Here is a 24,622-nt window from a genome sequence, read left to right on the forward strand (position 1 = left end):
TACAACTTTAACTGCATGTTTAACTTTCCATAAGAATATATTAACGTGCTATATAATTAGAAGATAAAGACTAAAGCTTATCAGAAAATAACACAACACTGTAAATCAACTATTCTCCAATAAAAAAATTAATTACAAAAAAAACCAAAAGCTTATCTATTCTTACTCCATCAAGAGGGAGGAAAATGAAAATGTTTATAAATGCCAGACTTACTTGGTATGCTACTTCATATAAACAGCCATCCTTTCCAGCCAAGAAAATTCTGCCATTATCAGTGGAAGTTATTGTTAAAAGGTAAGTATTATCAGTAGGAAGAGAATATAAAGGATCTGGAAGTAACTGCATTCCACCACACATACTGTCATTGAGAACTCCAGAACCTATTTTTTTTAAAAGAAATAATATAGGAATCATTTTAAGAGCTTTTTAAAAGTTTTAAAACAATCACTGTATTATCTTCAGAATTGATATTCTTACTGAATTCATGATATGCTCAAAAATTTCAAAAAAATGTATGTATAACATACATTTCAAAATTACTATAAAAAGTCTGATATGAACAGTTTTATAATTCATGTTAAATAGAACCTATAGTATGTATATATAACATATGTAAAATATATAGCACATATATATATAACATAGTAAAACATCAAATAAAAAAACTAACCTGAAGGATTAAATTTTGGAAAAAAGCCTAGGGATATGGTAGTAATAATCATTAAATTTTTTTCCCCCCACCCCACCCCATAATCATCAATTTGAGGCTCTGAAATTCAACATTATTTTACCTAAAACACTGGTAGAATGCAAAAGAAACCACTGAATGTGCATGTAATAAATTAATTGATGGCTTCTTACTTTAAAGGAAAGAATAATATACATTTCAATGTTCCATATGTTAAAATGGCCATTCAAAAAATTAAAAATGAAGAAATTGAAGGTATTATTTAAAAATTACTGGGGCAACTATTTCTCTTCTACCACCCTTCCTTTATATTGGACATTTAAGAAATGTACACTGATATGGTAAATAAATCCAAAATAATTTCTGGTGGAGTTATTAACCTGAAAGATACCATACCTACAGGGAAATATTTTCCTATGAGCAAATAGACCAGAAAGTTAACTTAGTGAAAAAGATTAGTTTTCAATTATAATATTAAACTGGGCAACATATTTTTATTTTAAAAAACACAACATGTGGGGACTTCCCTGGTGGTCCAGTGGCTAAGACTCTGCGCTTCCACTGCAGGGGGTGCGGGTTCCATCCCTGGTCGGGGAAGTTCCACATACCATGCAGGGTGTGGCCAAAAAAACAAACCCCCAAACCCCCCACAACATGTGGGTTGCTATACCTGTTTGCAAATTAGTATAACTGAGTCCAAGAATCACTACATCCACAGGGGTTGCCAAAACCAGAAGATGTCGTACGTGAGGTTGAAATATGCCTAAGATAACGTAAACATGAGTTAGGCACTATTTTCTGGAAAACACCCATCATTTAAGCCATATTAACAGAATATGGTTACCTTTAATATGAGCTGTGGGTTAACCAGCATATGAAAAGTGTGAAGGTAATTTAATGTTGATGCTAAAACATTACCACTTATGATCATTTAAATAAGTACATATTAGTAAACAAACCAACCAAACAAACAAAAAACCCAAATCATAGACACAAACACTTCAGTATTTAATGACATTTAGAATTAGTGTTACAACAATCATAGTAGGGGACTTTAACACCCCACTTTCACCAATGGACGGATTCAAAAAAGAAAATAAATAAGGAAACACAAGCTTTAAATGATACATTAAACAAGATGGACTTAATTGATATTTATAGGACATTCCATCCAAAAACAACAGAATACACTTTCTTCTCAAGTGCTCTTGGAACATTCTCCAGGAGAGATCATATCTTGGGTCACAAATCAAGCCTTGGTAAGTTTAAGAAAATCGAAATCGTATCAAGTATCTTTTCAGAGCACAATGCTATGAGACTAGATATCAATTACAGGAAAAAAAAACCTGTAAAAAATACAAACACAGGGAGGCTAAACAATACACTACTTAATAACCAAGAAATCACTGAAGAAATCAAAGAGGAAATAAAAAAATACCTACAAACAAATGACAACAAAAACAGGATGACCCAAAACCTATGCAATATAGGGAAAGCAGTTCTAAGAGGGAAGTTTATAGCAATACAATCCTACCTCAAGAAACAAGAAACATCTTAAATAAACAACCTAATCTTATACCGAAAACAATCAGAGAAAGAAGAACAAAAAACCCCCAAAGTTAGCAGAAGGAAAGAAATCATATAGATCAGATCAGAAATAAATGAAAAAGAAATGAAGGAAACAAAAGCAAAGATCAATAAAACTAAAAGCTGCTTCTTCGAGAAGATAAACAAAATTGGTAAACCAATAGCCAGACTCATCAAGAAAAAAAGGGAGAAGACTCAAATCAATAGAATAAGAAATGAAAAAGGAGAAGTAAAAACTGACACTGCAGAAATATACAGGATCATGAAAGATTACTACAAGCAACTATATGCCAATAAAATGGACAACCTGGAAGAAATGGACAAATTCTTAGAAAAGTACAACCTTCCGAGACTGAGCCAGGAAGAAACAGAAAATATAAACAGACCAATCATAAGCACTGAAATTGAGACTGTGACTAAAAATCTTCCAGCAAACAAAAGCCCAGGACCAGATGGCTTCACAGGGGAATTCTATGAAACATTTAGAGAAGAGCTAACACCTATCCTTCTCAAACTCTTCCAAAATGTAGCAGAGGAAGGAACACTCCCAAACTCATTCTACAAGGCCACCATCACCCTGATACTAAAACCAGACAAAGATGTGACAAAAAAAGAAAACTACAGGCCAATATAACTGATGAACATAGATGCAAAAATCCTCAACAAAATACTAGCAAACAGAATCCAACAGCACGTTAAAAGGATCATACACTGGGCTTCCCTGGTGGCACAGTGGTTGAGAGTCTGCCTGCCGATGCAGGGGACACGGGTTCGTGCCCCAGTCGGGGAAGATACCACATGCCGCGGAGCGGCTGGGCCCGTGAGCCATGGCCGCTGACCCTGCGCGTCTGGAGCCTGTGCTCCGCAACAGGAGACGCTACAACAGTGAGAGGGCTGTGTATCGAGAAAAAAAAAAAAAAACTCTCCAGAAAGTAGGAACAGAGGGAACTTACCTCAACATAATAAAGGCCATATATGACAAATCCACAGCCAACATCATTCTCAATGGTAAAAAACTGAAACCATTTCCTCTAAGACCAGGAACAAGACAAGGCTGTCCAATCTCACCACTACTATTCAACATAATTTGGGAGTTTTAGCCACAGCCATCAGAGAAGAAAAAGAAATAAAAGGAATCCAAGTCGGAAAAGAAAAAGTAAAGCTGTCACTGTTTGCAGATGCCATGATACTATACATAGAGAATCCTAAAGATGCCACCAGAAATCTACTAGAGCTAATCAATGAATTTGGTAAAGTAGCAGGATACAAAAGTAATGCACAGAAATCTTTTGCAATCCTAAACACTAATAATGAAAAATCTGAAAGAGCAATTAAGGAAACACTCCTATTTACCACTGCAACAAAAAGAATAAAATACCTAGGAATAAACCTACCTAAGGTGACAAAAGACCTGTATGCAGAAAACTATAAGACACTGATGAAAGAACTTAAAGATCATACAAACAGATGGAGAGATATACCATGTTCTTGGATTGGAAGAATCAACATTGTGCAAATGACTATACTACCCAAAGCAATCTACAGATTCAATGCAATCCCTATCAAACTACCAATGGCATTTTTCACAAGACTAGAACAAAAAATTTCACAATTTGTATGGAAACACAAAGAACCCCGAATAGCCAAAGCAATCTTGAGAAAGAAAAAGGGAGCTAGAGAAATCAGGCTCCCTGACTTCAGACTATACTACAAAGCTACAGTAATCAGGACAGTATGGTACTGGCACAAAAACAGAAATATGGATCAATGGAACAGGATAGAAAGCCCAGAGGTAAACTCATGCACATATGGTCACCTTATCTTTCATAAAGGAGGCAAGACTATACAATGGAGAAAAGACAGCCTCTTCAATAAGTGTTGCTGGGAAAACTGGACAGCTAAACGTAAAAGAATGAAAATTAGAACACTCCCTAATACCACACACAAAAATAATCTCAAAATGGATTAAAAATCTACATGTAAGGCCAGACAGTAAAAAACTCTTAGAGGAAAACATAGGCAGAACACTCTATGACATAAATTACAGTAAGATCCTTTTTGACCCACCTCTTATAGAAATGGGAATAAAAACAAAAATAAACAAATGGGACCTAATGAAACTTAAAAGCTTTTGCACAGCAAAGGAAACCATAAACAAGATGAAAACACAACCCTCAGAATGGGAGAAAATATTTGCAAATGAAGCAATTAAGGATTAACCTCCAAAATTTACAGGCAGCTCATGCAGCTCTATAACAAAAGAACAAACAACCCAATCCAAAAATGGGCAGAAGACCTAAAGAGACATTTCTCCAATGAAGATCTACAGATTGCCAACAAACACATGAAAGGATGCTCAACATCACTAATCACTAGAGAAATGCAAATCTAAACTATAATGAGGTATCACCTCACACTGGTCCGAATGGCCATCATTAAAAAATCTACAAGCAATAAATGCTGGAGAGGGTGTAGAGAAAAGGGAACCGTCTTGCATTGTTGGTGGGAATTTAAATTGATACAGCCACTAGGGAGAACAGTATGGATGTTCCTTAAAAAACTAAAAATACAACTACCATACGACCCAGCAATCCCACTACTGGACCATAATTCAAAAAGAATCATGGACAACAATGTTCACTGCAGCTCTATTTACAATAGCCAGGACATGGAAGCAACCTAGGTGTCCATCAACAGATGAATGGATAAAGAAGATGTGGCACATATATGCAATGGAATAGTACTCAGCCATAAAAAGAAATGAAATTAGGTTTCTTTGGAAAAAAAAAAAGGTCATGAAGAACCTAGGGGCAGGACGGGAATAAAGACGCAGACCTACTAGAGAATGGACGTGAGGACACGGGGAGGGGCAAAGGTAAGCTGGGACAGAGTGAGAGGGTGGCGTGGACATATATACACTACCAAATGTAAAACAGATAGCAATTGGGAAGTAGCCGCATTGCACAGGGAGATCAGCTCAGTGCTTTGTGACCACCTAGAGGGGTGGGATAGGGAGGGTGGGAGGGAGACACAAGAGGGAGGGGATACAGGGATATAAGTATACGTATAGGTGATTCACTTTCTTATACAGCAGAAACTAACACAACACTGTAAAGCAATTATACTCCAATAAAGATGTTAAAGCAAAAAAAAAGAAGATATGGCACATATATACAATGGAATATTACTCAGCCATGAAAAGAAACATAACTGAGTTATTTGTAGTGAGGTGGACGGACTTAGAGACTGTCATACAGAGTGAAGTAAGTCAGAAAGAGAAAAACAAATACCGTATGCTAACACATATATATGGAATCTAAAAAAAAAAATGGTTCTGAAGAACTTAGGCGCAGGATGGGAATAAAGACGCAGACCTACTAGAAAATGGACTTGAGGACATGGTGAGGGGGAACGGTAAGCTGGGACGAAGTGAGAGAGTGGCATGAACATATATACAGTACCAAATGTAAAACAGATAGCTAGTGGGAAGCAGCCGCATAGCACAGGGAGATCAGCTTGGTGCTCTGTGACCACCTAGAGGGGTGGGATAGGGAGGATGGGAGGGAGACGCAAGAGGGAGGAGTTATGGAGATATACGTATATGTATAGCTGATTCACTTGGTTATAAAGCAGAAACTAACACACCATTTTAAAGCAATTATACTCCAATAAAGATGTTAAAAAAAATAAAGAAATAAAAATAAAATCAGTGTTACATTACAAAACAGTTTAGGTTTACTACAATATAAAAATTTCTATTTGTATACTCATGTTCATAGCATTATTCATAATACCCAAATGGTGGAAACAACTCAAGCGACCATCAATAGATAAATGGATAAACCAAATGTGGTATGTATATACATGGAATATTACTAGACCTTTACAAAAAAAAAAAGGAAATTCTGACGTATCCTACAATAGCGATGAACCTTGAGAACATCATACTAGGTGAAACAAGCCAGTCAGAAAAAGATATAATTCCACTTATATGAAGTTCCTGGAATAGTCAAATTCATAGACACAGAAATGAGTTTATAGATCAAATGAGTTTATGTACCAAAGCTGGATAATTTATAGTTTCGGAGAGGGCATTAAACCAAGAACAAAATTTTAAATTTTAATTCACTCTAAGGTATCATTTAACTTTAAAGAGTATGGAGTGGTATGAGATATTATGTGTAATTATGACTCTCTTCATGTTATAACACCCAAAACTAGTGTGTCACTGATAAGAATAAAAGGAAATATATCTTATCTTATGATAAAGGACATCTCTTTATATGTATACGTTTGGGTGTTAAATGTCAGAAAATTCAACAAAGCTCCTATTATCACTTGGTTCTACTTTCACTGATGAATACCAAGGGGCGCAAAGGCCACAATTTTTTGTTTCAAGGATTAAGTCAACAGAGCTGAAGGCACAGACCTTCTACTTAATGACCTCAAAATACACCTGATATTTCAGGATTTGATTTAAAAAAGCTTGAGCTTTATGAAAATTTATCAAAGATAACACCTTTGCTGCCAAATCAAAGACTATGCCATTTCCATTCTGTACTGAAATTTACATTTGAATATAACAAAATTTTACTATTTGTTTCAGATGGACAATTAAATATTTATTATGATAGAAAGCATGAACAGGTGTTGACTTGTATATGAATAAACTTTTAAATTAAGGAACAAGATAGAGAAACATACAGCTGGGTAAAGACTGCTTTAAAATTCTATGTAAAGGAAATACATTTCCAATGCAATCACATAAAAACAGTGTATAAAACTGCATGTTTATATTTATGTGAATTAGTATAATTTCAAAATGGCTGTGACCTTCAAAATTCCTATTTAGGTCTTGTAGACAAGTAAATTTCATCTATTATTTCCTCTTGTAGGAAGTTGCATTCAAGGGATGTATATTAAATTTAAATCAATCAACTCTGCTTATCAGTGGCTATGATAAAAGATCTAGTGTACTGAAGTTGAAATTGTAAGTTAAACAATGCTCATGACTTCCCTTAGGATTTATTCTGACCTCTGTTCTCACTTCCATGGGCTATCAGGACTAAAAAAATACAGAGACAAAAATCGTTTTAACATTAAATTCAGTAATTAGTGAAAAACGTATAATGCAAAAAACTTCAGGTAAATCAAGAAACACTAACAAAATAAAGGCCATACGTGACAAACCCATAGCCAACATCGTCCTCAATGGTGAAAAACTGAAACCATTTCCACTAAGATCAGGAACAAGACACGGTTGCCCACTCTTACCACTCTTATTCAACACAGTTTTGGAAGTTTTAGCCACAGCAATCAGAGAAGAAAAGGTAATAAAAGGAATCCAAATTGGAAAAGGAGAACGTAAAGCTGTCACTGTTTGCAGATGACATGCTACTATACATAGAGAATCCTAAAGATGCTACCAGAAAACTACTAGAGCTAATTAATGAATTTGGTAAAGTAGCAGGATACAAAATTAAGGTACAGAAATCTCTGGCATTCCTATACACTAATGATGAAAACTCTGAAAGTGAAATCAAGAAAACACTACCATTTACCACTGCAACAAAAAGAATAAAATGCCTAGGAATAAACCTACCTAAAGAGACAAAAGACCTGTATGCAGAAAATTATAAGACACTGATGAAAGAAATTAAAGATGATACAAATAGATGGAGAGATATACCATGTTCTTGGATTGAAAGAATCAACATTGTGAAAATGACTCTATTACCCAAAGCAATCTACAGATTCAGTGCAATCCCTATCAAACTACCACTGGCATTTTTCACAGAACTAGAACAAAAAATTTCACAATTTGTATGGAAACACAAAAGACCCCGAATAGCCAAAGCAATCTTGAGAACGAAAAACGGAGCTGGAGGAATCAGGCTCCCTGACTTCAGACTATACTACAAAGCTACAGTAATCAAGACAGCATAGAAAAAACAAAACTTATGCAAAGTTGAAGAGGTAAAAAAAAAAGACTAACAAAAAGAAAGATAAAATTCAAGTATAGTTTAACAATTTTAAAGGCAGACTCACTTATACCATAAGGTGAGTAAATTGTTAAATATTCCTAATCACTTTTTGTATTTCTAATTAGAAGTAATTTAGAACAAAACTTCAATAGGAAAGTTAATTACTTAAAGTATAATATCATTTAGTCCTAAAACATTTGGAATCTTATGTACAAACATAATTTAATCTTTATATTTTTATTTCTTACCAGCTTTTGGTTTCACAAGTCCCACAGCAAGAATAGTCTCATTAAGTCCATCAAAATAGGCAAGGTCTCCTCTGTCAACAGTTGAAGAAAAACATGTTATACATGTAAAGGAAAAAGTTTTATAATGTTCTTCAAGACTATAGAATATAATGAATCAGCAAACAAAACTGTTTTAGTTCCAAGACTCAGGCACACAGGCCTACCTAAGGCTAAACGTAAACCAGGAAAAAGCAGAATGCTGGTCCCCATTCCAAACATCCCCCCCACCAGGTTGCAAGTCTCAAGTAATAACAGTCTACTGCTGCGGCAGGGGCAAGAGGACCCTCTCAGAAGCACAGGCTCACAGGGAGAGCCTATTGCTGGGGGAGAAACAGGAACACTGAGAAAAAATCCAGCAACCCAATCTGTACGCTAAGTGCAAAATAATTCTAAAGGAATTTGAAACCTGTGGTCCACTGAAGGCACCACTGCAACAACAAAACTACACTCGGCTTAACTCCTGAGTTGGAAAAAGTCAACTCCCTCACAATAAAGGCCTACGTGCTAGGCTCTAGCAAAGGAAGAGACGTGCCCACTTCTAAGGATAAAGGGTATTTATTGCAGTATTCACTGTCCTATACATGGTGTCTGGCTTTGAGTAACAAAACATGAGCAAAAGAGCAAGCAAAAAAAAAGCCCCAGTGTCAAGAAACAAAGCAATCAACAGAAGCAGAGTCAGATGTCTGAACTATCAGACAGGAAATTTAAAATAAATATAATCAATATAGTATAGGCTCTAATAAAAAAGATGAGCAATATGAATAAACAGGTAAGAGATTTCAGCAGAGCAATGAAAATAATTAGAAATAAGCCAGTGAAAATGTTAGAAACAAAAAGCACAGCACAAAGAATACCTTATATGGACTTTTCAGTAGACTTGACGAAAGAATCAGTAAACATAAAGTTAAAGGTCAATAGAAATTGTCCAAATTGAAATAAAAAGAGAAAAAGGAGTGGAGCATCCAAACAGAGCATCCAAAATTTGCTGGAAAACATCAAGCAGTCTAACAAAAGTATAACAAATCTCAGAAGAGAAAGGAAGAGAACAGGAAAGCACAAATACTTTAATAAGACAATGGTTGAAAAATTTTCAAAAATAACAAAGACTTCAAACCTAGATCCAATAAGCTCAGAGAACAGCAAGCAGGATAAATACCAAGAAAAAAAAATGATCCAGACTTTGAGGAAAACTGGTTGTCCTGCAAAGGGCCGCACAAGTGGACAGAAAACACCTACATGGCAACCTACGTGGGGCCAGGTTTCCCCATTTTCCCAATGCTGTGGAATTACACAGGCTCCTTCAACAACTGACACGGCCCCCAGAACTAAGAACAATATTGGGAGAGCTGGGGATTAGAGAAAAGTGAATTGAACAACATTACGTTTCTATCATCCAGATGGAACTGGGATTTATAATAGAATGCTATCGGAATAACTGAAATGAAGGCTAAGGTTTTTATAGAATTGAATTTATTAGGAAGTAAAGATTTATATCCAGTACCTGTGCCTTGATTTTTTCAATAAACACAATGTTCAAATAATTTTTCTTTAAATGAGTTTAGTTTGAACACACAATGAGGTTGAACCACACTTTCCATGTGGGCAGGGACTATGTTTATTCAGTACTGTTCAAGCACAAAAAGTGATACATGATAAGCTCAATGTGGTTTTTAAATGAATAAGTTAGAAGTCAATGGAAATATAAAAATTTCATTAAAGTGAAAACCCTTTTCAATGAAATTATTCTCACATTTATCTATTTTGTAATTTTCTTGCATTAGGTTTTCTTGAAGAGATCAATGCCTAAATGAACAGGTTCTACTCTTTAGTATAAAAATGAATATGTTATGTGTAATATAACAAACTGGGGCAACGTTCATGATACATGAACAATCACAACCTTAAATCACTACTATTATGACTATATACCATTTCAACAATAAAAATAGCTAGGAAAATTTCTAATTAAAAAAGAACAGCAAACAAAAATGGTTTAAGCTACAAGTTCTCATATTGTGTCAATTTTGATTCAATGACACTGTATGTTTCTAACAAGTATGTTAACTACTCAGGAGCAAGAGTTACATCTTAATATGTATCTTCCTCTGGTTATCTCACCCCTCACCTTAAGATAATATGATGGAGAACTGGAAGGTAAAATTTTTCTCCAAATAGCCAAGAGTAAGATCATCAGATCAATAAAGTTTATTTAAGCAAGAATGCCTTGGGCCTTCACTCAGACTCTTTTATACACATTTAATTTACACAAGGTCAAGCCCACAGAATAACAACAAAACTGTTAAGATATTTCAATAAACTAACATCCTCCCACTCCATGATATATGCAGGGAAAACAGAGGTCTTTAAAAATCTCAAACCGTCCCTCAAAGAATTACTGCTAGACTATCATTATTATAGGAGTTTGGGAAATAAGACTGCTGCTACTCAGAGTGGTACCCAGATCCCCAGCATCACCTGGGAGCTTGTTACAAATGCAGACTCCTGAGCCTTAATGACTAAAACATAATCCACATTTTAACCCCAACCCCAGGTTGGTACGTATACTGAGAAGCACTGACCCGGATGTTAGAAGAATGAAAGATAAACCAGGCAGCTTTTAATGAGTAGAATACTAGTTGTAATAAAGATAATTTAAATTCTAATCATGCTAAAGCAAACCAGTCATAAATACATACCCATCTTCGTAGTTCCACATGAATATGTCACTGTCGATTGTGAGCCAAGCTCTACTGATAGCAGGGAACACGCCCATCATGCAGTTACACTGCATATCTGAGGTAGTGTGGATGTAAGGTAGAAAGATTTCAATCTTATTTTTCTTAAACTTGTTTCAAAAGATTTTGATTTAAAATGTATGATTAGGGCTTCCCTGGTGGCGCAGTGGTTGAGAGTCTGCCTGCCGATGCAGGGGATAGGGGTTCGTGCCCTGGTTCGGGAAGATCCCACATGCCACGGAGTGGCTAGGCCCGTGATCCATGGCCGCTGACCCTGCGCACGTCCGGAGGCTGTGCTCCGCAACGGGAGAGGTCACTACAGTGAGAGGCCCGCGTACCGCAAAAAATAAATAAATAAAATAAAATAAAATAAAATAAAAGGTATGATTAAAAAATCATGACTTATTCACTCTTCAATCAAAAGAGCAAATGAATTATCTTTATTTCCAATGAGTTTAATGAAAGCCATAGTGTATGACAGAAATATTTATTATAACTTCTAAATAAAGCTATCTGACCATTTAAAATGTACTCTAAATAACAAATGTAATGTTTTTGCCATTACTAACTTAAAAAAAATATTGATTCTGAGTAATACCATTGGACTTTAACAGTATAAACTCTTTCACTGGACCAGTTTTTCCAATGGTATAAAAGAGTGATTAAAAAAAAAACAAAAAAAACAAAAAACAGGGACTTCCCTGGTGGTGCAGTGATTAAGAATCCACCTGCCAATGCAGGGGACACGGGTTCGATCCCTGGTCCAGGAAGATCCCACATGCCACGGAGCGACGAAGCCCGCGCGCCACAACTACTGAAGCCCGCAAGTCTAGAGCCCATGCTCTGCAACAAGAGAAGCCCCCGCTCGCCACAAGCAGAGAAAGCCTGCACTCAGCAACAAAGACCGAACGCAGCCAAAAATAAAAATAAATAAATTTATAAAAAAACAAAAAACAAAGAAAAACAGTCGGCATGCTAAAGTCACAGCCAGGTGACAATCTACAAGCCTCGTATAAACTGAAAAATAGACAAAGAATTATTTACGTAATTATAAGATAATGAAAGAATTGTGAAAACAAAATAATTTCCGAATTAAAGAAATATCTCTTGTAGATAGTATAGTATTACCAGAGAATTAAAGAATATTAAGAAACTAAGTAAAGGTAGAGTATATAATAAGGTGTATTATTTATTTAATAACACTATTTTACAAAGTCTCAGAGAAACAATGAAAATATAGATTAGATTTTACTAGTTTTCCTATTTATTTTACAAGCATTTTCCCTAATTTTTCATTTCTTTGTTTTCTAAATCACACTGTATTGAAATATGAAGCCCTTTACCCTGAACAGATTAACATACTTTTAAAAGTCAGATTAAATTTTTATATAGCATCTTGATGTCTTTATTATGAGAGTTACAGACTGATTTTTATAAAAGCTTCCTAGCAAAGAACCATAAATATAGTCCTTTTATAGGGTATGGCCACACTGTAAGAAAAACAAATAAAATCTTATTTTTAGAGGATAAGAAAACTCCTCTAACTTCTCAGTCTATGAAGATGGCATTAGTATCAATATTTCAGTTTCTTATACCTTTAGATACAGATTCTTACTGTAATCCTTACAAATACAATAAATTATAAACTTCAATTCTAAGACACCAGTAAGTGTAAAAACACACCAAAAACTTTTTGGGGGGTATTTCCAGGAGAAAATACCTTGCAGCTTTATTTTAAACATTTTCAGAGCCACTTCCCAGTTCTAAAATGCTAACATACAGGAAAAAGTAAAAACAAAAATCATGGGTCTTTGAACTGAAAAAGAGTGGTAGTAAAAAATTCCCTGTATAGCACTTAATTGGAAAGTAATGCCTTGCCATATATCATTCAAAAATGCAGAGTTGTTTGTAAACAATTTACTCTCCTTAATGTCCCCAAACAATTAAAATGTGACTCAATTTTCAACACTCAATTTTACAAGTTTTCTAGGCACATGGCAAACTACCCACATACTTAAAATGTATTTTAAATAAAACCTTATATGAACTTATACACAATGTGCTAATTAAACACAAAACTAGAATTATAATAATGAGAATACCAATTTTTAAATTTTTTAAAGAGTTAAATACAAAGTAATAGGATACGTCCAAACTGTTCAACAAGTTCAGGTGGGAGAGGAACTCTTCGAATGGAACTGATCTCTGGCAGGTTGGGTACTGACAGCAAACCAGGTCCTTGTAGAGGATAATCCATATCTGACATGCCAGAAACAGTGGGATTATCTACAAAAAATAAAATAAAATAAAAAGCATTTATTTAAAATAATAATGTATTGGACGTCAAATGGGCATACAGAAGTATTGCAAGCTACAAAAAAATTGTGCATCTGGTTCTAAAGGAATAGAGAGAATAAAGTAGTTCTGATCTGACACAAAGGAGGCCTGATAAATTCCAATGTTAAGATGGGGTGCAATTACTGGTTTCAACACTGAACAGAAGGTTATCTTTCACAAAGACTTTCTCCATAAGAAAAGAAATGCTTAGTTCAATAATTTATAGTGTTTTCCTATTATTTTACTAATCTGAAATGGGAAAAAAATTATAAAACAGCTTTGTTATTCTCAGATAAAAACTGTGGACAAACAAAATACTGACTGGGGAAAAAACAGCATTTCCTTTCCCACTTAAAAATTTAAAGATTAAAACAATCCATGCCTTTTCCCATTACGTATCCACCCCCCACCCTCAGACCAATATACAAATAAAGGCAAACCTCAGAGACGTTGTGGGTTTGGATCCAGACCACTGCAATAAAATGAACATGCCCAGAAGCAAGTCACATAAATTTTTTTGTTTTCCGGTGCATGTAAAAGTTATGTTTACACTATACTGACATCTAAGTGTGCAACAGCATTATGTCTAAAAAAACAATGCACACACCTTAGTTTAAAAAATATTACTAAAAAATGCTGTCACCTGACAAGGCAGGGGTGCCACCAATCTACTGTTAAAAAAACCAGTATCTGCAAAGCGCAATAAAACAAACCACAATAAAATGAGGTATGCCTGTAATTCCGCAAAAGCAATATTTTATTGGGGGGGGAGTGGGAGAGAATCAGACTACTCTATAAACTGCTCTCAACTGGTAACCTTCTCTTCCTCTAAAGCCCAGACACTAAGGGCAAGAGCAGGCTGGTCTATTCAGCCTGTCCTTCCTAGTCCTGAGCAAGGTGTTTTAGTTCTGACTATTTACTATTATTATTTACTCAGGCACCTTTTCAGCCTCTCTAAAGTACAAAGATGTTGGGGGAAACTGACATATAAAACAAATTTTTAAATGTATTATGAAAAATTTTTAAATTTATACAACTAGAGAACAAATGCAATCAATCCCTATGTATTGAGTATCCAGTTTCAAAAATTACCAGTAACATGCCCAGTCATGTTTCATATATGTCAGTCACTATCCGCTTTTTCCCTAATGTATTTTTTGAAGCAAATCCCAGACGTTCCATTTACTCTTAAAACATAATTTTAATAGAACATTACACATGTTAAACTGCAGTAGGAACACAAAGGATGGAATTAATAACTCTGGTGAGGATATAAACCTCACCAGAGTTATTTCTGGTTGAGAAAGCCTTCACAGAGAAAGTGGCATTTAATGGAGTCTGGAAGAATAGCTTGTCAGGCCATGAAGAACATTCTAGAAATGATAAAGAGTATATGTAAAATGAAATCCTGAAGAGGGGCTTCTTATGGGAAACCTGTTAAATTCGGCATAACTGGAACAAGGAGGTCAAGAAAAGGATGGAAGAGTGAAAGGAAATTTGGTTGAAGAGGTAGATGTGTGTAAAGGTGGATAGGTTGGACTGGGGTCAGATATGATGAGAAGACCAGAATGTATGGACTGTTTGTACACCTTGCTTTCAGAAATAAGGAGTACAAAGGGAAGAGCGCTATTCAGGATGAGAGTTGCTAACAGGCCACTCAGTTCTTTTAAGACAAGCCCACTGGTAAGTAGCTGCCAGGAGTAAATATTCTTTGCTTTGTTTCTGTCTTTTCTCTGATTATAAGTCAATTAATGACTTTTTATAAATCGTCAAAGCTGTCTTTTAGGTTTACATTGCAGATTAACCTGGTTAGATTATCTTGGTTCTTGCTTACCAAAAATCTTGTTTTTATCCTATTTACTCTTCTCCAATTTCCACCTCACAAAGGGGGTCACTTTTTTTCTAGCAACTTGTGTGATTCTATATGGTTTGCGGAGCCTGGCCTTAATTTAAAAGAGATAAACAGAATATTTTACGGACACCTCTCTTTGTTGGCACAAAAATCTGCTTTACCCTCCGTTCACCCATCATCAGTGCTGATTTCCCTTCATTCCGCTGGTAGTTCTTTTTAACACCTTTAAGGACTTCACATTACACTAACTCCATACATAATAAAGCATATCTCTGAGCGAACATAGTAAATTTCCAAATTAACTTTGTATGCTCTTCAATTTTACTCCAACATTAATATGAGGTATTAACAAGGATAAGAATTGGATCAGGTGATCCTTTTCATCTGGTCTTAGCGATACACACTTGGAGGCAATGAGAAGCTCATCAAGGCTGGAAACTTTGCCTCTTTCTGCTTCAAATGGGGGCTTGCTCCTCATTCCTATCCCCTGAGGTGCCTGTAATGAAGAAAGTAAGAGAAGGAAAAACAGTGGAAATGGGCTTTTTTCCGCCCTTCAAAATGCAGCAAACAGCGTCCCAGATCTCAGGATATCTTCGCCGATTCACCCTGCGGATAAGGATCTATTTAGGGAGTCAGACGAGAGTCCTTTGGGATGAGAAACAGTCACCAACTGGGCAACGATCACTCACTTGGGGCAGACACCATAAGCAGATCGGAAAGGTCCGGGTACATGCGGTCTTCTTGTAACTGACGGTCGATGAGCCGCCCCGCATTTTCCAAAGCTTCCTGCACGGCTGCGGCCGACGTGGACGCCGGCATTGCCGAGCCCAGCAAAGAAGACGGCATATCGAAAATCGGGGACAACAGCGACTGGAGAAAGTCAAAAAGCAAGGAGAAACAAGAGAAATCCCAAGACGCTAGCTCAGCCCCAAAGCTTAGGGCGCGCGCGCCAAACAAGTGCCCCGGCGCCAGCGCATGACGTACTTCCGGTTCTTAGGGTGGGGAATATGAAGCCAGCTTTTCGGCGCTGGGAAGAGGAAGCTGTTAGAGGGGGCTGGACGTTGGGGGTGGAGCTAGTGAGCGGGAGGTGCTTCGAAGTGGGCAGGCTGGTTGTTCTGGGCGGGAGGGGAAATCGTTGGTGGGAGTGGAGGAAGGGAGGGAAGGAGGGAGGAAGGGGAAAGGGGAGGGACTGGGGAAGGGGAGGGATGGGACGGGGTCGGTAGGGGTGGGGAGCAGGAGGGAGCGGGGTCCGGGAAAGTGCGAGCCGGTTAGTGCGGGGGCAGCGCAGGCTGCTCGGGTTCTGGTGGGTTTAGCGCGCGCTTGGATCTGAGTGCCTCGAGCTTCGGGGATCGGAAACCTGCAACTGCAACTATTTTGAGTATGCGTGTCAATTTGGTGCTGCAAATAACTTGTCTTCTGAGAGTGGATAGGAGTTGGTAGCTGTTTGTTAAAAAAAGTTTACATATAAACCAAAATTTCACTAGAAATATGGGCTTCGGTGTAAATTAAAATTCATCAGGTTTTCTATTTCAGTGTCGTTACCATTTGACTTTGTGGGACGTTACTGTGAAAAATTATGTTATGGAATCTTCACAGCGTACAGGGACCTGATGCCTTGCTTTATTTCCCATTTCAGAGGGGAAGCAGGTGGTTCTAATTCACTACTTCATCCCCAGCGCATAGTAGAGGGACTGGTATAGAGTAGGCCACCTAATATATTATCTTCTACAGCAACTGAATTCTGAATTTGTGTCAGGCATTGTACCTGTGCAGGGAATATCAAACTGAAACAACATTCCTCTTCTCAAGGCGCTTTATGCAGGGACACACAGGCAAAAAAAAAAGAGTACATCACCATATTTTGTCTATGGGGTATGTATTAATTGCAGTGAAAGGATAAGAGAAATGAGTGAGGAGAGGCAGGATGGGCTTCATTTCATGCAGAAGGCAGCTGGAGTGGTTAAAACAACGCAGTAGTCTTCAAAGAGCAGTCCTTATTTAGAATACTTAGAATTAGTCCTTATTTAGAGTCTCACCTAAGTTACATCCGATTATATTCATAGTTTAGCAAATCAATAGCTGAATTGCTCTGAATTGATCTTTTGCTATTTGAATTACTTTTTACTGCCTCAAATAAAGGGTTGACTAAATTTCTGAATATTAAAAATACTGTGATATTACAGATCTATACATATAATTTAAGACTTCATAGCAAGTATACCAAGAAAAATTAGATTTGTATTACTGGTAGATAAATAGGCAGAGGGGTCGCCAGTTGTCAGTTTTCTTTTATTTGGTAGACTACAGATTGAAAACTGACAGTCTGTCACAGGGTTGGTTTGTTTTTAATTTGAGACCAAAAAAGTACAATAGAAAGTTTTCAACTCTACAAATTGGATATCTAACAATACTGGTCTAATAGTCCTGCACACGGCAACAGCATTTCCAAGGATCTAAGTCCAAGACCCTCCATTCATTTACATATTGCAATGGCTGCTTTTCAGCTGCAACTGTTGAGTTGAATAGTTGGTACACAGACCACATGGACTCAAAGCCTCAGATATTTACCATCCAGCCCTTTATGTGAAAATTTTGCTGAAGACATCTCAAGAATAAAGATTCTAAAACTTTTGATACCTTTAAAAATTATTAAGGAGTCCAAAGAGGTTTGGTTTTTGTGTGGATTGTTGATAAAAAGTTAATCAGTCGATCTAAAAAAGAAATGGAAAATTTTATTTGTGCCAAGCTGAGGATTATAACCCGAAGCAGCATCTCAGAAAGCTCTAAGGACTGTTCCGCTCATTAGAAGTCAAAACACAGTTATATAAGTTTTTCGAAACAGAGGGCTGTACATTAAATGATGTATTACTGACAGTTTACACAATCCAGATCTAACCATCATCTTGGCCACTTTCAAGATTAAGAAGGAACGTTATCTTTTAGGGAGTTGTCTTGTTGATGCTAGGAGAATGTTGCTCTTTATGGTTGAGCAGGTATTTCCGCTGATGGAGGAGGTTTGGTTGATACAAAATGCATATACATGATGCACAGTAGAGAGGAGAGAGGAGGTCAAAAGGCAGAGAAATGTTTTTGTGTTTGAATTTTTCTTGTCTTGTGATAAAATATGAATTTTATTTCACAGGTTTATTTTTGTTAATAATTGCTAATATCTCATAAAAATGAGAAATTTAAAAAATAACTTATTTAAAAGAATAAGCCTAATCCTCATTAATATAAATAACACATACTTTATGAAAAATCACCATAGTATCTAAAACTAAACCATTAGAAGAATGCTGTTATTTTACATTTTTGCAGATCTCTTAAATGTTTGGCTAAATAAGAGATAACCAGATTTCATATCTCTTGTTGTTACTTGTTTAGTTGAAGTACACGAAGAAAAGAAAGGGGCCTCACAGAGTTATGTAGCTGGAAAAGGGAGTATTTTAATAACCTTTTTAGACACTTGTGAATATTCTCTGACAGCATACCGAAACTTAGCAAATGATAGTCTCTTAATGGTTAGTTGTGACGTGGAATTTGAAACCATCTTTAGAATTCTGAGGATTAAGTGTCACCTTGCCAGTAAACGCGTCTTTTTTTTTTTTTTTTTTTGGCTGCATTGGGTCTTCGTTGCTGTGCGCGGACTTTTTCTGGTTGCAGCGAGTGGGGACTACTCTTCGTTGCAGTGCGCAGTCTGCTCATTGCAGTGGCTTCTCTTGTTTTGGAGCACGGGCTCTAGGTACGTGGGCTTCAGTAGGTGTGGCGTGTGGGCTCAGTAGTTGTGGCTCGTGGACTCTACAGAGCAGGCTCAGTAGCTGTGGCACAAGGGCTTAGTTGCTTTGCGGCATGTGGGGTCTTCCCAGACCAGGGCTCGAATCGATGTCCCCTGAGTTGGCAGACGGATTCTTAACCGCTGCACCACCAGAGAAGCCCCGATAAACGCGTCTTACAAAGTAAAAAGTGTTACAGAAACTGCAGATAATATTCCCCTTCCCGTGGGTTCAATCTGAAGCCAGCTTCTGTGGCGCTTATACTCCGCCAGCCCGCTAGGGCGGCGCTGCTTAGGAGGCCTCTGTCCCTCCGCGGAAGGCGCCGCTCTTGGCCTTGGCGGCGAGGCTGACGCTCGGAAGCGATGCTTCCTGCCTGGTTTGCTGCTACTCTTTAGCAGCTGTTTGGGCTGTGGGTGTTGCTGGTTCTGTGGCGGGTGGCAGACCATGGAGCGCCCCGGACCCAGCGGCGGTGGGTTCAGTGAGGCGAGCGCCGGCAGGGTGGGTCGGGCAGGGCCGGCGGCGCTGGGGGCTCCGCACTAACAAGGTCTTTTCTCTTTTCTCTTGTCCCAGTGACAGGCTCAGACGCATCAGGACCGGACCCGCAGCTGGCGGTCACCATGGGCTTCACGGGGTTCGGTGAGTGACTGCCCTAGGCATGGTCCCGTTTCATTTTGCAGAGATTTTAAGAGCCGCAAGTTGGGAGGGGGGCCCGAGGTGTCACCTGTGTTCCACCCCTTCCGCAGTGCCAAGTTCTTATTACTTTAGCTCTAATGTGTTTATCTTGCAATTTTTAGACACAGTCTGCCCCATCCGTTTTCTAACTCCTGCCTATCTCTTGGGACCAGCTCAGCTGACACTTATGAGAAGGCTAGTGAGAAAGAAAGATTGCTTTGTGACCCACGCGGTGGAGGGTGTTGGTTGATGGAGGGAGTTGTCTCATTGCATCCTGAGACTGAACGCTAACCACTGACTGTGGTCTGTAATAAGGTGGCCCTTTTGGCAACAAATGGGCCATTAGGTGATGTTATAATAGTACATCTTTTATTTTATTAAGTTATAGTTGATTTATAATGTCATGTTAGTTTTAGGTGTACAGCACAGTGATTCAGTTATGTATATTCACTTCTATATGTATATTCTTTTTCCTTTTAGGTTATTACAAAATATTGAGTATAGTTCCCTGTGCTATACAGTAGTTCCTTGTAGGTTAGTCTTTTTTCATTCCAGTTTTTCTACTCCAGAATCTTCATTTCAGTCTCTCTTTTGTTCATTCATACATTCATTTATTCTGGTAACGTCTTGAGCCACAAAACATATTTACTATCTTCTAGGTGGTCATGGCTACAAAAGTACTGTATACTTCTGTAGTATTTTGGTACTTATTTTTGTTTCAGTTCTTTTAAATAGCTTTCTCCCCAATTTCAAAAGGAGCACATGTAAATAGCAGGAAAATATAAAGAACCCAAAAAATAAGAAGGAAGAAAGTAAAATCATTCATAATTTCATGTTCTAGAAATCAAGACTTAAAAGTTAGTTTGTTTTCCAGTTTCTCCTGTTGTAAGATCGTATATATGTACAGTTTTATATTCTTAATTATATAGAATTTGTTTAATTCTTAATAGTTTGAGGATTTTCCCATATTATAAAATGCTTTTCCAAAACATGATTTTTAATGGTTGAATAGTAGATAGAAATGCTATAATTTGTAATATTTTTAACTTTATCCCACATAGTTTCTAACTTTTATCAGTAATACTAAAATAAACATTTTTATAAATAACTCTTTTATCTCCTTTTGTAAAAGGAGTTTTATGCATATTTCCATAGGGTAGATAAGAGGGACTACTTTGATAAAAAATACAGATATTAAAAAGTAACAAAAAATTGGGCATATAGCTTTTAAAGCTTCTTGATATATATTGTCATAATGCTGTTCAGAAAGGTGGTTTCAGTTTATAACAAAGTCAGTAGTGTGTAAGAAAGCCATTTTTATCATATTCTGGCAAACAAACATAGAATAGGTATTATTATTAAAAAAAAAAGTCAGTAAAAGCAAATACAACATTGTTTCCGAGCAGATTCAGGTTGTCAGAATGTCAGTTCCTTGTGGTTTCCTTATTTCCTTATTGGCTGTCTGGTGGGAGTTTCTTAGCTCTTTTAGATACCTGCATCACTTGTCTTCTTGCCCCCTTCATCTTCAAGGGAACTGCAACTCTTGTCAAGTTTCAGGTCTCTCTGACTTCTGCTATATCTATTCTGCATCTTTGCATATAAGGGCTCCTATGATTAGATTGGGCTGGCCAGTATAATCTCCCAGTTTTTAAGTCCATAACCTTAATTAATCTGCAGAGTACCTTTTACCCTGTAATGTAATATATTCTCAGGTTTCAGGGATTAGGATATGAATATTCTCTATTCTGCCTAGCACACCAGTGTTTTAGTTTCAAGGAGTAGGGTCTAGATGAATTACAGGAGGATGGGAAAGTTGGCTGGTTAATGTTATTTAGTGATGAGATTGTAATTAAAAATTCCCTGGGAAGTGAACTCTTTCTTCATTGATATCTTATGGTTATTTTGTAGCCCTACTATAAATTAGGCAGACTTAAGTGGTTATTGGTCAGTCAGTAAGTATTTATTTAGTACATAAAGTTTGGCCAACTTAGTTCAGGAAAATCATAGTCTGCTACTTATTTCTGTTTTAGGGAAAAAAGCTCGCACATTTGATTTGGAAGCAATGTTTGAACAAACTCGAAGAACAGCAGTGGAAAGAAGTCGGAAAACGCTGGGTAAGAAGTTCAGTTACTTGCTCTTTTATAGGATTAAATACTGTATCCAGCTTACACCAGAGTCCTACCAGTTATAAAATTATAAGACTGAAAAAAATTTCAAAATTGTTAAAAGACCGTATGTGCTGGTTCCTTTGGAAGCAGACACCTTTTTGTCTTTGTTTTTTTAAACACGATCAAAGTTGCATCTAAACAGGATAAGAAGGTCTGAGAGCTAAAATCTTTTAGTAGTGTGAGCTATGAACAAACAAGGATTCAAAATTAATTTATAAGAATCAGAATAGTGGTTTCTTTATTACCTCTTCTCCCCCCCTCTATCTGATTCTCATTTCATTTTTTTCTTTCCTGCTTACAGCGGAACCAGTATTTGGAAGGCTGGGCGAGAGGTGGCTCTCAGAGCTGTGTACACCACTGACCGTTGACCCAGACAGTATAGAAAATTGAGACATACAGTGAATGTGGCTGCTGCTGTTGAATCTCTGCATTAATAAGTTGTATCAGACATTTAATGAAGGCCTTAACTTCCAGACTGTGTGGTTTGATACCAGGTGGTTAGCAATTCTAGATACCACCTGAGGGTCTTAGAAGGAGACTGACTCCTCTACTGCTTTCTTTAGATCTGATTCAGATCATTCTTACACTAGAGAAAGGATAGATTTAACCTGATAGAGCAGAAGGGGCTAGAAGCCAGAGACAGGACTCCTGGAAAAATTTAAGTGAATGTTATTCCAGCACTTGTCATTGTTGGTTTTAAAATGATAAATTATGTAGCAGTAATATCTCATATTTGGGAAGCGCACTTGATATGAAATGTTTTTGGTTTTTGGAAGAAGAGCAGTTTTTGTTGTGTATGTGTGGTGAAAAGACAGCTATCTACATATAGTGTGTATTTTTTAAAAAAACACTTCCATTTCTACATGCAGTGTAACACAGTAATGAACTCCCATATACCTATCACACAGATTTAACTACTGTAACAGTTCATGGCCAGCGTTAGTTCCATTTACTTCTCATCTCTGATTACTTTGACACAAATCCTAGGTACATTATTTCACCCATAAATATTTTAGTATGTCTTTAAGAGATAAGGATTTGGAAAGATCTTAACCAAAATACTGTTACTACACCAAAAAATATTAAATAATTTAATATCATCAAACAATATGTAAAGACATGCTATCTGCAGCATATACACGAATGCGTTATACACTTAATTTTTAAATGTTTTAGTGAACACTTACACTGTTACAGTATAACTTTCTTGTATTTACCTCTTTCAGTGTGTGATACAAAATGCTTTGAATAGGGATTGTCTTATTCTCCTAAGTTTTATAGTCCCCAGTACCATGCCTTCCAAGATAGGTTCTCAATATATATTTGTGAAGATTGAATTGAATTTAAAACTGCAATACTGCCTTTAAAAAAATAAATCCTGCATCTTTGGAGAATGTTTTTAAATGGCATGATGAATAGTAAAGAGTTTGGGATTTGGAGTTGGAGGATGCAGGTTTAAGGGTTAGCCCCACATTCCACTAGATGAATGATATTGGATGGATTTTCAAATTTCAAATCCTTAATTTCTCCATCAGTTTGGTGGCAATAATAATAAGATCTCTCTTAGAAGATTCTTGAAGGAATTAAGATGTTGGGCAGAGTACTTTTTAAACAGCAGTGTTATAAATATCACTTTTAGTTCCTGTCATTTTTCTTAGTGAAGTATATATGCATTTAACACCTAAGAGGAATTCCAGTAAAGAGTTATTACATTTTAAAAATTTTGAAAAATTGTCTCAAGACCATGTACTCCTATTGATATTTGTGGATGAATTAAAACTATCTTGATTTAGTGTTACAGTCTTGGATATGGACTGCTGTTTCTACCCCTGATCTAAACACAAGAATCCAAAGTTTGACTTACTTTTCTTAAAAGAAAAGTTAACAAATTCTGATATGGGCATATTTTATTTAATGATTGGTATTGGAATCTTTTCCTGGGCTTTGACATCAGACTTGAGGAAAATAAGAACTTTGGTCCCTTTTAATGGCAAGTTTAATTGTCTGTGTATACGGACGTGAAATTTTGGTTGTTAAATGCTCTAACAGAAAGGATGAGTTACTGTAAAACTTCAATAAAATATGTGTTATATAAAATGTCAGGGAATAATGTTTCAAATTTTTTTGTTAATCTTTTACTTTTTAAAAATTAAGTATATGTTTTGGCTGCATTGGGTCTTGGTTGCTGCACACAGGCTTTCTCTAGTTGCAATGTGGGAGCTTCTCATTGCTGTGGCTTCTCTTGTTGCGGAGCAGGGACCCTAGGTGCGCAGGCTTCAGTAGTTGTGGCACACGGGCTCAGTAGTTGGGGTGCGTGGGCTCTAGAGCGCAGCCTCAGTAGTTGTGGCACCCGGGCTTATTTGCTCAACAGCATATGGGATCTTCCTGGACCAGGGATCGAACCTGTGTCCCCTGCATTGACAGGCGGATTCTTAGCCACTGTGCCACCAGGCAAGTCCTTGGATAGTTTGCTGTTAACCTAAATGAGAGTTGCATACATCTGGGGTGCTTTTGCAGAAATGGCTATCCAAAATTGGT

At 36.9% G+C, this 24,622-nt stretch overlaps 2 protein-coding genes across 2 annotated transcripts in view; one reads left to right on the forward strand and one right to left on the reverse strand.

Annotated features, from left to right (window-relative positions):
- The window catches only part of NUP155 (nucleoporin 155), a 64,203-nt gene extending 47,780 nt beyond the window's left edge, over positions 1 to 16,423 (reverse strand). Inside the window, exons 1-6 of the mRNA XM_024754650.1 lie at positions 16,161 to 16,423; positions 13,431 to 13,568; positions 11,244 to 11,340; positions 8,509 to 8,579; positions 1,360 to 1,452; positions 215 to 381 (exon numbers count right to left, since the gene is read on the reverse strand). Coding sequence (XP_024610418.1) covers positions 215 to 381; positions 1,360 to 1,452; positions 8,509 to 8,579; positions 11,244 to 11,340; positions 13,431 to 13,568; positions 16,161 to 16,317 — 723 coding nt within the window. The 5' untranslated portion in view covers positions 16,318 to 16,423. The remainder of the gene's footprint in view (positions 1 to 214; positions 382 to 1,359; positions 1,453 to 8,508; positions 8,580 to 11,243; positions 11,341 to 13,430; positions 13,569 to 16,160) is intronic.
- Positions 16,424 to 19,623: 3,200 nt separating this feature from the next.
- The window catches only part of WDR70 (WD repeat domain 70), a 297,198-nt gene continuing 292,199 nt past the window's right edge, over positions 19,624 to 24,622 (forward strand). The window contains exons 1-3 of the mRNA XM_024754657.1: positions 19,624 to 19,713; positions 19,815 to 19,880; positions 21,947 to 22,030. Of these exons, the coding sequence (XP_024610425.1) occupies positions 19,689 to 19,713; positions 19,815 to 19,880; positions 21,947 to 22,030 (175 nt within the window). The 5' untranslated portion in view covers positions 19,624 to 19,688. The remainder of the gene's footprint in view (positions 19,714 to 19,814; positions 19,881 to 21,946; positions 22,031 to 24,622) is intronic.

The sequence above is a fragment of the Neophocaena asiaeorientalis genome, unplaced genomic scaffold, assembly GCF_003031525.2.
Source record: "Neophocaena asiaeorientalis asiaeorientalis breed wild unplaced genomic scaffold, Neophocaena_asiaeorientalis_V1.1 scaffold229, whole genome shotgun sequence".
Taxonomy (NCBI): Eukaryota; Metazoa; Chordata; class Mammalia; order Artiodactyla; family Phocoenidae; genus Neophocaena; species Neophocaena asiaeorientalis.